The sequence below is a fragment of the Aythya ferina genome (genome assembly GCF_964211825.1).
Source record: "Aythya ferina genome assembly, chromosome: 1".
NCBI lineage: Eukaryota > Metazoa > Chordata > Aves > Anseriformes > Anatidae > Aythya > Aythya ferina.
Genome location: NC_140296.1, coordinates 153924550 through 153938572, shown reverse-complemented (window position 1 = coordinate 153938572; position 14023 = coordinate 153924550). Strand labels below are relative to the sequence as shown.

General features: G+C 42.8%; 1 protein-coding gene across 1 annotated transcript in view; it reads right to left on the bottom strand.

The window, feature by feature from the left end:
• Positions 1-848: 848 nt before the first annotated feature.
• Positions 849-14023, bottom strand: part of EP300 (EP300 lysine acetyltransferase) — a 62970-nt gene continuing 49795 nt past the window's right edge. Inside the window, exons 23-31 of the mRNA XM_084507216.1 lie at positions 13656-13723; positions 12125-12275; positions 11641-11787; positions 11141-11254; positions 9174-9339; positions 8531-8695; positions 6281-6442; positions 5533-5814; positions 849-4265 (exon numbers count right to left, since the gene is read on the bottom strand). Coding sequence (XP_084363342.1) covers positions 2031-4265; positions 5533-5814; positions 6281-6442; positions 8531-8695; positions 9174-9339; positions 11141-11254; positions 11641-11787; positions 12125-12275; positions 13656-13723 — 3490 coding nt within the window. The 3' untranslated portion in view covers positions 849-2030. The remainder of the gene's footprint in view (positions 4266-5532; positions 5815-6280; positions 6443-8530; positions 8696-9173; positions 9340-11140; positions 11255-11640; positions 11788-12124; positions 12276-13655; positions 13724-14023) is intronic.

Here is a 14023-nt window from a genome sequence, read left to right as displayed (position 1 = left end):
GCTGCAGCAACCTTCCATCCAGCTTCCCCCATCTTCTGCCAGCCCTTTTCCCCTTGAGGGCAGCTTGCTCACACCATTTGCCGGGGCTTGGTGGACACAGCAATGCTCACGCCACACCAGACTTCCAGACCTGGACCCAGGTCTCCCAGGTGCACAAGTTACTCCCTCTGCACCCAGCAGAGTGTTTTGGGAAGCCCACAAGGGACCCACCACACAACACACGACTTTGACATGACAGGATTAACACCACGTGCAGGCAGTTGCACACAACTGGGGTTGCTACACACGCACACCCCAGCTGAAGCATTTCTGTGCAGGAAAACCCCAAAACAGACGGAGGTGCCTGACCTGCAGCCGTTACTGCCAGCCGTCCCAGTGCAGTGCCTATGGGGACACCCACACAAGCTTACCTCACGCCCCCACCTTGGTGCCAAAAGTTGTACAATGTATTCCAAGTGAAATAGGATCTTTTAATGTCACATATCCAAACAATAGTTCTCATCTCCAAATGGAAAATAGGTCCTTTGAACATCAGCTGCTCCCAGCCTGGCTGAGCAGGGTGCGGCGCAGCTGACTGGCACAACTGTTGAGGTCAGACCTCGGTTCTTTGGTAAAATACATGCCACGAACAAACGCGAATGCAGAGTTGTACCCAAAGCGTCCATTTATAAGACTAATCGTCACTCCACGTCCCTTATTATAGATTTGCATTTTAAAACAGTCATATACATTAAATAGCTCTCCAACTTCTCAACAGCAAACACGGGAAGCAGCACAAAGTCGGCCACTCCGCCAGTTTATGAACAAGCAACACATGTTGGAGCGAAGGGAAACATTAAAAACAGGCGTTCTGTCTCACACAGTTTATTTAACAATAGGTAATAAGAAATCAATTTTTAACAGTCTATACAGTGATCGAAAGTTCGTATTTATAAGTAATCAACTTTAATTGCATGATTTACAACAGCTGAGGGTTTTTTGCTTTCTATTTTCAAGTTTTACAGAAGGTGGAAGAGGGTGGGAAAAGGGCATGGGAGAGAGAGAGAGAAAGCAAGCATAAAGAAGAAACCCCAGGGACTTTCTCAGGTTAAAATCATCCCATTGGAATTGTTTCTTACCCTCTTTTTTATTTTTTTTTCTTTTGTTAGATGTAAAAATAACGAAAAAATTCTTTCAAGAAAACAGAAACCACAATATATATACTACATCCATTTGGCAGCTGCCCCTGTGTATTTGCAAAAATGTCGTTTTCTCTCTACATGTACAAATTATTTTAATACTTGAAGTTTTTTTTAAGCTCAGACTCTTGTATAGAAAATTCTTGGAGGACAAAAGTAGACTTCAGGAGGGGACTGAGTTATTTAATATTTTTACATTTTTCAAAGAATTGACATATTTCCAACCAAAGAGGAAAAGATTGGTATTTACTTTAATATATATATATTTATATATGTAATGTATTTTTAAAGCAACATTAACCCCTTTTGTCCTCCGGTTTTAGGAATAGTTTCTCCTGTGTTGTTGTCTTTAAAATGTTTTTGTTGTTGTTTTTTTGCAGTGACATGAAGAAAAACCAGAATAGGGAAAATGTTTACCATCTGCCTCAGTAAATAATAACTATCAATATTACATATTTTCATTAATTTAAAAAAAAATAAAACCTATTGGAGGCATGAGTAGGGTGTCCTTTGGTGAACAGCCAAAAGATCACCCTCTTCCCCTGACCTCCCCAACGCACACGAGGAAAAAAAAAAAAAAAAAAAAAACAAGAAAAAGGACTGGTTATGATTCCAGCCATAACAAAAATATATTCTTTGTACTCTACTGTCCCTCAGGTTCGTTGTTGGTTTGTTTTTAAAACCACAAACTACTGCTGCAGAGTTCAGATGTGTCCAGGGAAAAATGTTGTTTTAGCTAAGAAAGATTCAAAAAAATTTGTCTTCAGTACAAAAAGTCTTGAGAAAATAAGTTTTTTTTCTTTTTTTCTTTTTTTTTTTTTCTTTTTTTGCTCCCAAAATGCTACAACGTGTCTAGTGTATGTCTAGTGTACTCTGTGAAAGGTTTGAATTCAAGTCTGAGTTCTCGGAGCTGAGCCCCAGTTCCGTGGCGCTTGTACCATGGAGGCCTGCCATGCCGGGATTGCTAGCAAGCTGGGAAAGCATTGCACTCTGGTCCGGGCTGGCAAAGTGCCCTTGATCCATGGGGTTAGCCTGGGCAGCTACCAGTCCTGGATGTGGGGAGCTGGTCTGCGGGGAGACGTGGTGTGGAGAAGGCTGAGGTTGCATCCGGGGGGACGGGCTGGAATGGGGGGGCTGGGACTGGGGCCGCGGCGAGGGTACGGGCTGCGGAGAACGCACTTGGTTGGTGAGCGATGAAGGGAGCTGCTGGCCCTGGAGGTGTGGGGACTGGGCCTGGGTGGGGAGCATGTGCTGTTGGGGGCTCATAGGATTGGGCTGAGCTGGGGACCCCATCTGCTGCTGAAGCAGCCTCTGCTGGAAAGCCTGCTGCAAACTGGCTCCTGTCTCTGCACTCATCGCCTGGGGGAGCTGGCTTATCTGTCCCATGTTTCCTTGCTGCATCTGCTGCATGTGGTGCTGCATTCGCTGCTGCTGTTGCTGCTGTTGCTGCTGCTGGGGGTACCCCACGCCCTGGGGCTGCTGGAACTGGTTGTGGTTGGCCATCCCCGGCCCCAGCGCGGGTCCCGCTCCTTGCTGCTGCTGCTGGCGCTGCTGCTCGATCATCTGGTGCCGCCTCATCAGGAGGTCGCGGAACTGGGGAGCCATCCCCGAGTGATTCATGTTCATCTGCTGCGCCTGAGGATTCATCCCGGCCATGGCCTGCTGCGGCTGCTGCTGCGGCTGCTGCTGCGGCATGCTGGGCCTCTGCACGCCCGCCTGCATGGGGTTCATGTTCTGCATGGCCGGGTTGGGGTGCACCCCCGCCTGCTGCCCTTGCATGGCCTGCTGCGGCTGGAGCCCCGGCTGCCCCTGGGGCATTCCGGGCTGCCCCGGCATCCCCTGGGGGTTCTGGGAGCCCGCGTACTTGGCGGCCCGCTGCTTGATGAAAGCGGCCAGCAGCTGAGGGTTGGAGTGAAGGATGTTGAGCACCTGCTGCTGCTGCATGGGTGAGCTGGGAGACCTGAGAGTCCGCAGGAGGTTTTGTAAGGCTGCCTGGGGCAGAGGTGGTTGTTTGGGCTGAGCGGCGCCGGGGACCTGACCCATCCCTGGCTGAGGTGCCATATTCATCGGCTGACCCGGCTGGGCCACGGACATCATGGATGGCCTCTGCATCCCCGGCTGCAGCTGAGCTTGGGGTAAGCCCCCCTGCACCCACGGCGGCTGCTGCTGGATTCCTGCCGGCCCCATGCCTTGATCTATATGGCCGCCGGGACCTCTGGCTATCTGCGGAGGGTTCATTCCCATCGGCGGCATCTGGGGCATCTGGTGCTGAATCGGCCTCTGGAAAATCTGAACCTGGGCCATCTGCCGCTGGGTCTCCGCCGCCCGCTGGATCTGCATGGCCATTTCCACCGCTGCTGGAGGAGGCCCCTGAACCGGCGGCTGAGGTGGCTGGGGTGGAGTCGGAGGAGTCACCTGGCCGCCTGCCTTGCCCTGGGACACAGCGCTGGGGGGCTGAGTTCTCGGCATGGAGTAGGGCGGCATGCTGTTGGGAGGCGCGGGCTGAGGCTGCGAGGCAGGCTGCGGCGGAGGCTGGGGCTGCGGGGTTTGCGGCGTCGGGGGCTGCTGGCCCGTCGGAGTCGTCGGGGTGGCTGGTGTGGGCGAGGGCAACCCCTGCTGCTGGCCCACCACACCGGTCCGCTGCATGCTCGCCATCCTCCTTCGGAGCATCTGCGCCTGTTGCAAGCGGTGCTGAAGCTGCTGCTGCCGCAGCTTGTGTTTGATGTTGAGGCAGAAGGGCACCGGGCACTTGTTCTCCTGGCAGTGCTTTGCGTGGTAGCAGCAGAGAGCAATGAGTTGCTTGCAGATGGGGCACCCGCCGTTGGTTTTGCGTTTGCAGCCTTTGGTGTGCTGGACAACCCGTTTCATCTTCTGACAGGACGGCAGCGAGCAGTTGGCATTGCGGCACTGGCAGGCGTGGACCAGAGACTGGATGCAGCGCTGGATGCTCAGGCGCCGCGAATCACCGGGGCTCTGCGTGGTCGCAGTCTGCTGGTTGTTGCTCTCGTCATCTAGACCAAGGCCTAACTTCTCCATCTTGTGGTCGTGATTCTTAGTGTTATAGCAGGTGATGCACAGGTCGTAATCCTGGAAAGACAACGAAGGCAGAGTTATCAGTGATCCCGTAACTCCATACAATAAAATAAATGCCGTGCTACCCCAACAAGTTGCTCCCTGACTGTTCCTTCCAGGCAAATTGTTGCTTGAGGGAAAAATTTATTTTTTCAGGCTACGTTGAGGTAGCAGAGAGGAATAAACCCAAATTATTGCCAGGGAAAGCACATGGGTGTAAGGGTGTCTGAAATTTACACAAATAGCTTGAAAGACAAGTTTGCTCTGGGTTAGTAAGTCACACATGATTCAGCTGGGCTGGAAAAATCCCTCTCTTTCCTGTTTCAAATAAAAGGAGAAGAGAGAGGAAAGGCCCATCTACTGCCTCTTCAAAAGGAGTACCTTTTCTCTCAATCTTGACCAATTTTCAAAGAAAGCAGAATGAAAGCTGCATTTCCAAGTGAGTTAAACTGCAAAGCGTACTGACAGAAGAATAGAACAGCATTTACATTCTGTGAAAACAACAGCCAAAGAGTCCGGGCTCAGTAACTGATTTTAAGAAGATCCAAGTCCTCAGGATTCATTAATCCATAGGAAATTTGGAATTTATTTTCCAGTATATATTGCAAAATGAGAGTATCAAATTTTAACTAGGGATTTTCAGAACTGAATCCAAGGTAGTCATTTAATTCCAGCAGGCTACAAAATTAAATTAAGCCAGATTCAGGATTATTCCAGCTTCTGGAGGACACAGCATTGACACAGGTCACTGGGCTTCATCTTCAAACACCCTGGGTATTGCAAACATTTCTAGGACAGGTATGCTGTTTGCTACTACAGACTGACAACAGTTTAGCAGAATAGTCACACAAGTACAGGAATCTGTTTTATAGCACAACAAAATCTCTGTATTGGTAAGCTGATGAAGAACCCTATTTAGAGAAATATCGCAGCACCACTCTGACTCTGGAGGAAGAAAGGAAGAATTGCAATTCAGAAGAATCAAGTAAGCCCACTATTACAACTCAAGCAATTGCTACAGTTTCCAGCTGCTTAAGCAGCAGTACCTTAAACGAACTATGGGAAACACCATTCTGCTATTTTAGTTCTTCACAGCGTTAAAGTAGGAGACAGAAATCATATCAAGTAGTCAACTAATAGCATTATCTGATACAGAAAACATTTCCTCTCTTTTCTAACTGCCAGAAGATGAGCTGTAGAGATCTTTTTCATTAGTTAATATTGTGAAATTAGTTGAAGAGCACTCCGGGCACACGACTAGGAAAAACTTCACCAAGCATACCTCACAAACAGTGCAGTGCCATCTGGTCTCCACATGATGCTTGCACTCATTGCAGGTGTAAACAAAGCGGTCTTGGCTCTGCGTATGCAGCTCCACCAGCATGCACATGGTCGACCACTGAGCCCTTCGTAGTGAGGAGAACTCCAGGTGCTTGTCTCTAGCAAGAGTTAGGAAAGCATCGCGCCCGTCCATCAGGTCGCATGGAATGAGTGGGTCAGGCTCAACGATGGCAGGCAGGGAGTTGGCTGCAGGGCCAGCAATGAGACGGATGACAAAAAAGACCTGAGAATCAAAGAAAAAAGAGTTAATGCCAGAATTTAACAAGATGTTTTCTTCACCAAACTACATTACACAGAGTGCACAATTCCAGGCCCAGCTAACACTTAAATGATGTGCTGCTAAGGTGGTATGTTTGTAAAGATTGAGAGATTTCAAACCGCCGGGTGCACTGCAGGGTCACCTTCAGAAGCATTAGGTAACATGTGCTGGACTGAACAGACTAACAGTCTGGACTGCCACAACAGTTTTACTGCTAGGAATTTCCTTACACATGTGCACAGTTGGATTTAACCCCACTGCCCTCATAGCAAAGAACGCCCTGACTTACTGGTACTTTTGTCTGGTGAGCCACCCAATTCCCCAGCCATACCTGTATGATTTACAGCACACTGATCTGTTGAAAGTACTAAGGTTTTATACACTTGCATACTTAAGTACAACCTATATTTCTCATTCTATCAGCTCTCACCTCCTTGTGTTTCTCCATAGTGGCATACAGCTTCTGGGAGAGGTCATTGGACACATTGGGCATGCCAGGCTTCTTCTTATTGCCACGACTCAAACTGCTCTTGTTCTTACTTGTCTTCTTATTGTTCTTCTTTTTGGCATTTTTGCTGTCTCCTTTGCTCACCTGGTAATTTTAAAGGCATTTTATGTCATGTATCTTTATGTCATGTATCTAAGTTACACCACATCAACATTTTATTACTTTCACACCTCTTATAATTGCAGGACTAAAACTCACAGTAATTCACTCCAAAGACACTTACCATGGTGTCCCCTGAAAGGAAGTTAAGATTACATTAATTCCACTGGAATCACTCCATAAGATAACAAGATCAGCAATGCATAGCTCCAAAAGTACTAAAAGCATAAATGCTTAGGAGGGATAAAAGGATAAAGAGCACTAAATATTTATCGAAAGTTGTTTGTCTCCGACAGCTGAATGCTGAAGAACCTGAATAATCACAAATGGGTTCAGCAAATGGCCCTCGCTGCATTTTAAAACTAAAAAAAAAGCAGAATTGATATTACACTAACTGTAGGTAAGAGACTTAATCACCTAGATTTACCTTGTTACACCCCTCTGTCCAACAGTTCTTAACTGTATAATATTAAACTGATTTTTATATGAAGTTTTTCTTCCAAGTCCAAAAGGCCTTAGCAATATCATTTCTAATGAGGATGTGATAGGAGGAAGGTGCAACAGTTAAAACGGGTCAGCTTCACTTCAGTTATAATCAATTAGCAATGAACAGTTTAACCTGTACGTCTGAGAGGGTCTCTCAAAACACTAGAGCATATGATAGTCAAGAATCAAAGCAATTCTTAATTCAAATAAGCTTTTAGCTAAGCTTAAAATAACTTTGTCAGGATGGAAATTTCCAGTGAACATGAATGATTATCACTTAATTTGAGTCCACAGATTATTATTGCCTAAGATTTCATTGAAATCTGGGGTAAATAACAAGTTCAATTTATTTTTAGTAACAAGGTTGAACAGCAATATGCTGCAAGCTTTCCCCAACATGAGTTTTTGGACCAAACTGCTGTGAAAGATCAACATAGGCACTGAGAAGCATCACACACACAGCTAGGTCAGATTCCTCAACACTGGTTTCTGATAGATGAGAGAGATGTGAACCTGCAACTATGCCAAGTGGGGAAAAAAATGACATGAAATGATGCCTCCCCAAGTAACTACTTATTGCTAGTTATTGCAAATTCAGTATCAAGTTGCCTAATTCCCAGATGGCTCAAACTTAGTTTATTCAAAAGCCTTGAAAGGAGGCGTTGCAAAGAGCAGCACAACTAGAACATGTGGTTCTCCTGCAACATTTAACTAACTTTTTGATGCAGAAATCTTTTAGGAGAACGCTGACTCTAAACCAGAAAAAAATTCAAATATCTCATAAGATGAGGAAGCAGCAGCATTTAAACAAGAGTTAACTAGTAAGTTCTACTGTGTGAGTAGGATTACTTTGCACCACCTCTTCCACAAAGAGCTCAACAAAGCAAGGACAAATGTATGAATTCCACACCTGCTCATTTTCAAATTTATTTTTGAAGAGGTATAGCTTTTTTTGTTCTGTGTGGAATGCGAAAGGATATTTTTTGCATGTTCTCCTAAAAAAAATTGCACAAGATACTAGCAAAAAAAATCTGTAGTTTAGGTAGCCCTACAACAATTCAACAGTATTTTGTGCTTTACATCCTCAATACTGTAAAGCTTGCCACTTAAAAAACAAAACCCTCAGTTGAGTAAACCACTAAATCAGAGCTGTCTTGCTTTCTCCAAGTGTTCTGCTAAGATCACTGTTGTAACATCTAGGTTGGAAAGGAGAGACACTGTCCAGAAGCTAAAGCTTAAGGAAGAAGCTTCCAAGCCAGGATGAGCTTGCAGCATGAACATGGATAATTGGATTTCAGCAGCAAAATATTCAACTAACAGTTGTTTCACTTTAATTGACTTTGGTAATTAGTTAGGTTTATAGCCATATGAACAGCCACTGCTAATAGAAATGTAGCTGATATTCTACCAAACTGTTAATTTATAAAACGTAAATTTGAATTTTCCATTACAGCAAAAGGTGAAAAAGCCAACCATGCAAATAGCCTAGTAGTGTTTTTTTTTTTTTTTTTTTTTTTTTAATATTCAAATGACTATAGGTAATCACAACTTTTACTTTAGATCATGAAATAATGGAAGCATTCTTACATCCGTGCTTTCATTACTAGTGTTCTCTTCTCTCTTCCGTTCTTCTTCCTCTTGCTCGAGTTCCTTAATACTCTCCTCTAGAACATTCGGCCAGAAATCCCCTTCAAAGTAAGGTAGCTCTTTTGCACTTGTTAAACGGTCTTCTGTCGCCTGCTTAAATATATCCTGAAAAAAGAAAACAACATCTGGTTACCACTGTTACAAAACAAGTGAGTAAGTACAATTTTCAATACGTGATAAAAAGGCACTAAGATCTATAATCACTGACCTCTCTACACTAGCTGGTAATTCCAAAGATTTTACCTATTCCCAACTTTGTCAGCAGCCTAACCCTGAAATCTTATTTAACACAGGAAAACCAGAGATTACATAAATTCTTTACATTGAAAAAATTAGATCCTTATACAGCATTGCTCACAAATTTATTTTATTCTAGGTAGTCATTTTAAATCTTCCATTAGAATTGATTTCAGAAGCTACATGCTTTGAATAGGACAGGTTAACTCTAAGCTTTTAGTGCTCAATTCCCTTAAAACTGATGTAGCACACTCCCAGAATCAGACAATGCATAAGGCAAAGAAAAAAAAAATGAAGATGAGACTGGTCAAAACCCTCCCACAACACAAACATGCACTTAACAAACCTTGTAATCATGGACAATGCGCTCTGACACAGACTTGTCCAACATCTTCTTGTACCACTCTTGCAGTCGTTTGGGTTTGGGTATCTTTTGGTCAGGAGGGTGACAGTGGAAGATGTAGTCATCTCCTTCACTTGGTGGGCATGCCCAGATATGTCCAGTAGTATACCTAGCATCGTTAGACAAAAAGAGTACATGTGGGCTCTGATGATAGTTGATAGAGCTTGCTTCCCTCTCTGCCACCAGATGGAGCTCCCACAAACTTGGCTGCTATTACCAGAAGTACAGTAATTATACATGTAGCTCTCCAAGATCTCAATTCCAGCGTTCATTCCAGCTCCATTCACACAGATAACATTAGCACCTTTCCATTATTTATTTATTTATTCATAGAGATTTAGCACTATATGCAGAGGAGCTCATATCAAATGTGCATGTTTTTAAGGCAAGGTAAAAAAACAAAGCCTAATGCAGACCTGCAGTTACCACCTGCCAATTAACTAACAAGAAAGACGGAGACTAAGTATTTTATAGTAGGAAAAAGCAGAATTTTTTCTTTAAGACACTAATCATTCATTACCTAGCAACATTTAAGAAAAACAATTACTTAAACACACTTCATTTTTCTACTGCAGATTCTTTTTAACTTTGAAAATCAGTTTTAAAAGGTCTCACAATTATATCTGAAAATAAACAAAACACAGTCGCTATCAACCTATGCTGTTGGGTACTCAATCATAAGCACTATGAAGACAGATGACATCCAAATAGTAGCAGCTGCAGAGACTATAATGCCATGAAGATCATTTCTTCATCCTCAGTTCTTCTTTATTAGTTTTTAAAAAGAACTCCAGTAGGAGCAATAATCAGATCTCAAGTTAGAGAAAAATAACCATCCTTGGTGCGTTGAGAAACAGTTCTGCAGAACCCTACCCAAACCCTGGGAACTGCAGCCAGTTGTCATTCCTTCTGCCTGAGAATGGAGAGATGATATTGCGTGACCAATATTGTTTTCCCAAAATGAGAACCTGATGTTACCCATTAGCACGGAACAGCATTAAGTAAAACTGAGCCTTGAGCTCTACACATAAGTTTTTCAGACTCACAGGTCAGAAAATATATAACAAAACATCAGGAAAGAAGTCTAATGTATGCCTTCGAAGTGTATATATTCATCATAGATGAATGTATCATCTCTCTGAGGTACTGAAGACAGTACAGTACCACCCACCCCTCCATTCTGACTCCCTCATTTTTTCTCAATTACCCTAAACAATCCCTAAAAATTTCTTCATGAATAACTCTGCCAAACTATACCAGATACCCTTAACAATAGACTGATGTTTACCTCACTGTCTTTCCTACTTCAGTTATCAGTCATTTAATTTCCACCCTTCTCTTTCCTTAACGTGCTCTGTGGTGTTTTGTTCTGTGGTGGTTTTTGTGCTGTTGCATGTATATTCTGTTCTTTGGTGCTGTCCCATGTATACTGTCCTCTTCCTCTAACTTTCCAGTTTCTCACAATTTGAACTACTCCTTCTCTAAGAGGTTTCTCAGTACCCTTGCAGTGCAGACAATACACTTACCTCTCTCCTCATAAACTAACATGGATAAGAACTTACTCGCCAGTCCAAAGGAATGACCTGATTAAAGCAGTGGCGTTTCACAAGGACTGTACAATCAATCAACAAGGCCAGCCAAATTTTGTTGTCCATACAAGGTTAACTTTTCTACCTAGACTTAGAACAGTTTGGAAATGCTTTTTATACCTAGAATATGTGAAACAAGCCTCTCCTGAAATACCTGTAAATCCATTTTTTTGTATTCTCGCTTGTAAACAGGTGTTACCAGTTTATTCTATCACTGGTTGATATTTAAACACCGAATTCTGCACAATAAGATGAAGTAACTTAATTTGCACTAAGAACTATCTAGCACAAATCTGCACAGAAAACATTAAAAAGGCTTACCCTAATTTCTTGACATATTCTAGATATCCAATTAGTATTTCGTGATAGACAGCAGTCCTCAAGCATTTAGGGCGGAAGAAATGAACACTGTCGAGGTAAGATATATACACTCGCCTAGAAAAAAGAGGGCATGATGAGAAGCAAAGATTTTAAGTTAGTTGTAGAAATTTATTCACATTTTATATATTTGAAGCATCCAATATAATCTTTGAAGTCTCTAATCCTAACGTACCAGTTTTTGATATCTTTGCCTCCCCTCTGTAGAGCCATCCAATCCCTCTCCTTAGAATATTGACAGCTGATCCTGAAATCTGCCAGCCAACAACCCCAGTAATAAGTTATTTTAACTAAATATCCCCTCCAGAAGCTATTTTGTTTCCAGAAGCTAACACAAATAACATTCTTCAGATATGCAAGGCTGAAGCTCTATGCAGAACCTCAGAAGCTTTACCTAATTGAAACATTACCAAAACAAAATCAGATTTCATGCAGCTACTCACCTTTGATTGGGTGGGGGACAGTCTGAGCCGTATTCCTGCACATGCATCCCAAAGAAGCACAAGTCTACACCATCAATCTCCTCGAAGGCAAAAAGCGCTTTTGTTCGATAAGGGAAAGACTCCGCCATCTCTCCATTGTCTACAAATCTGCACATTAGAAGGTAAAAAGGGAATTCCAAATACATCCACGTATTAGAGAATACGTATCAGCATGTAAAGACAACAAGTGTAATTTTAGGGTAATTTTACATTTAAATGCTTACAGACTACTCAGATATAACACATTCACTTAGTGCTATGAAAAAGACAACACTCATCAGAACTAATATGCTCCCGTAGTACCTGTTTGTCAAGAACTGGTTGGTAGTGAGGTTTTGAATCCATCAGTATTTTTTCTTTATAGTAACATACAAGCAAATTCAAATAGCTTTCCCTCCCACCTCCTCCTCAAAACAGGTCAAACCTAGAAGCAGATAGAACATACCTTGCTTTCATTCCTGGCTTCACTTCGACAGTTTTGTCAGACGCATGTACCACCCTAACTGTAACCTCTCCTGCCTCCGGGTGATTCTGTCGCCTTAGGAAGTCATTGACTCTGTTCTCCAAGAAGGTACCAAGCCTTGTAGCCGGTAACCCTGCAGGAAGAAGACACCATCTCTTTTTATATAAAAAATCAAAGTGTTCAAATGTGATTTCTCTCTTCAGGTGAGAAATGAAAAGTGACTCAACACATGCAGTACGTTACTATAAATGAAAGCATTATCTTTGAACACGACCCCTTCTGGATAAAGATGAGCTGCCTTTCACCTACAGGCACGCTTATGGTTTAGACATTCAAACAAAGAAACAATCTGCATCTCAACCCAGTTCCTATCTGTCTTTCAAGTCAATCACAATTAAGGTTCCTCTTGAATAGAAGCTTCTAATTACTTAAACTGGATTACAAACACTGCTCTCAGATGTAGCTGAGACAAGATGTTGCACTTAGAAGTATATTCCGTCTTTAAGTCACACTAGTCAAGTTAATCTCTTTACTTCCCAAAGAATCCATTTTGATAAAGAACTACTAAATCACTGTCTGCAAGTAACAGGTTGTTCAGAAGTTTCTTCAAACAAAATGCAGACAGAAGCACAAGCATGGAGTTAGCTGACAAAACCTAAAGCTGAAAGGGAGTTCAAAGATTTGTGGTATAACAAGGCCCGTCTCACTGCTGCCCACTACTTCTGACAGAGGTTACAGATCTGTCACTCGGCTCTTCCATTTTTCAATTTAAGACTTTCTTAGCCAAGTATACAGCGTATACATCCAGAATCACCATGTACGCAGTATGTATGCCTGGCAACAGATACAGGTTGCTAGAAAGAAAACTTAGGTGGTAACACCTGTATTGAAACCTTTGGTTTGCTTTCCATTTCATGAGAAATGCTGAAGAGAAATTTTTGACTGAGTGCTAAGTCTGTCAGTCCACCCCCTAACCCCACCCCAAATTTCAAGACAATTTACAGTCTTGGACAAACTCCTTCCTCATTTTCCAAAGCAGCAACTTAAGTACCTGCATAACACTGCTGTTAAGTTACAGTTGAATCTCCAAACATACTGGTTGACTGGAAATTATTTTTTTTTGAGCAGCTATAGTAAATATTTACTATTTTATGTACACTAAGCTAAGCAGCTTTCTAAAGACTTGTTTTGTCTAGGTGGAAACTTGTGTGATTGCTGTCTCTGTTCCATATAGTGCCTTCAAATCAGCTGCTATTAACCCTGTAACAGATAAAAAATACCATGGATCTTGCACTAGCAGTGCTTTAAAATAGTACATAAATCCTGTACCCACAGACTATTAACCAAAAGGCAGCACCTGAGACTGCAGACATTTTGAAGACCACAGAACAGATGTTCAAGAAAGTATCATCCACCTAACTCAAAGACTGAAACGTAAAATGAGCATAAAGCCAATTCTTCCCCACTCTTAAAGTATTTAAGATTGCTTGTGCAAATGTCATCAGAAACTTACTTTTAGCAGAGAATTTGTTCTCTTTCCTGGTTCGTCCTGTTTTCTTTAGGCAGCCATCACAGACAAAACTGAAGCAGAAATATGGTAAAGTGAAAAACACTCCAAATCAGACCACAAGTTCCTTAGCATCTTATTGGAAACAAAATCTTTCACCAGGTAAGGTCTGGAAAATACCTTAACTGAAAATTGAACTAACAGACAGCACAGAGAATAGTGCCAGCAAAAACAGCTGCAGTACAGGATCCAAGAGGTACACCGCCTGTGTACAGCCCTGCCACAACCTGCAAGATTCAGCCCAGGAAACAGCATCTTTACTGGCAGGTCTGGCACCAATTGTTCCAGGAATACTTTAAGTTAAACAGTCTCAA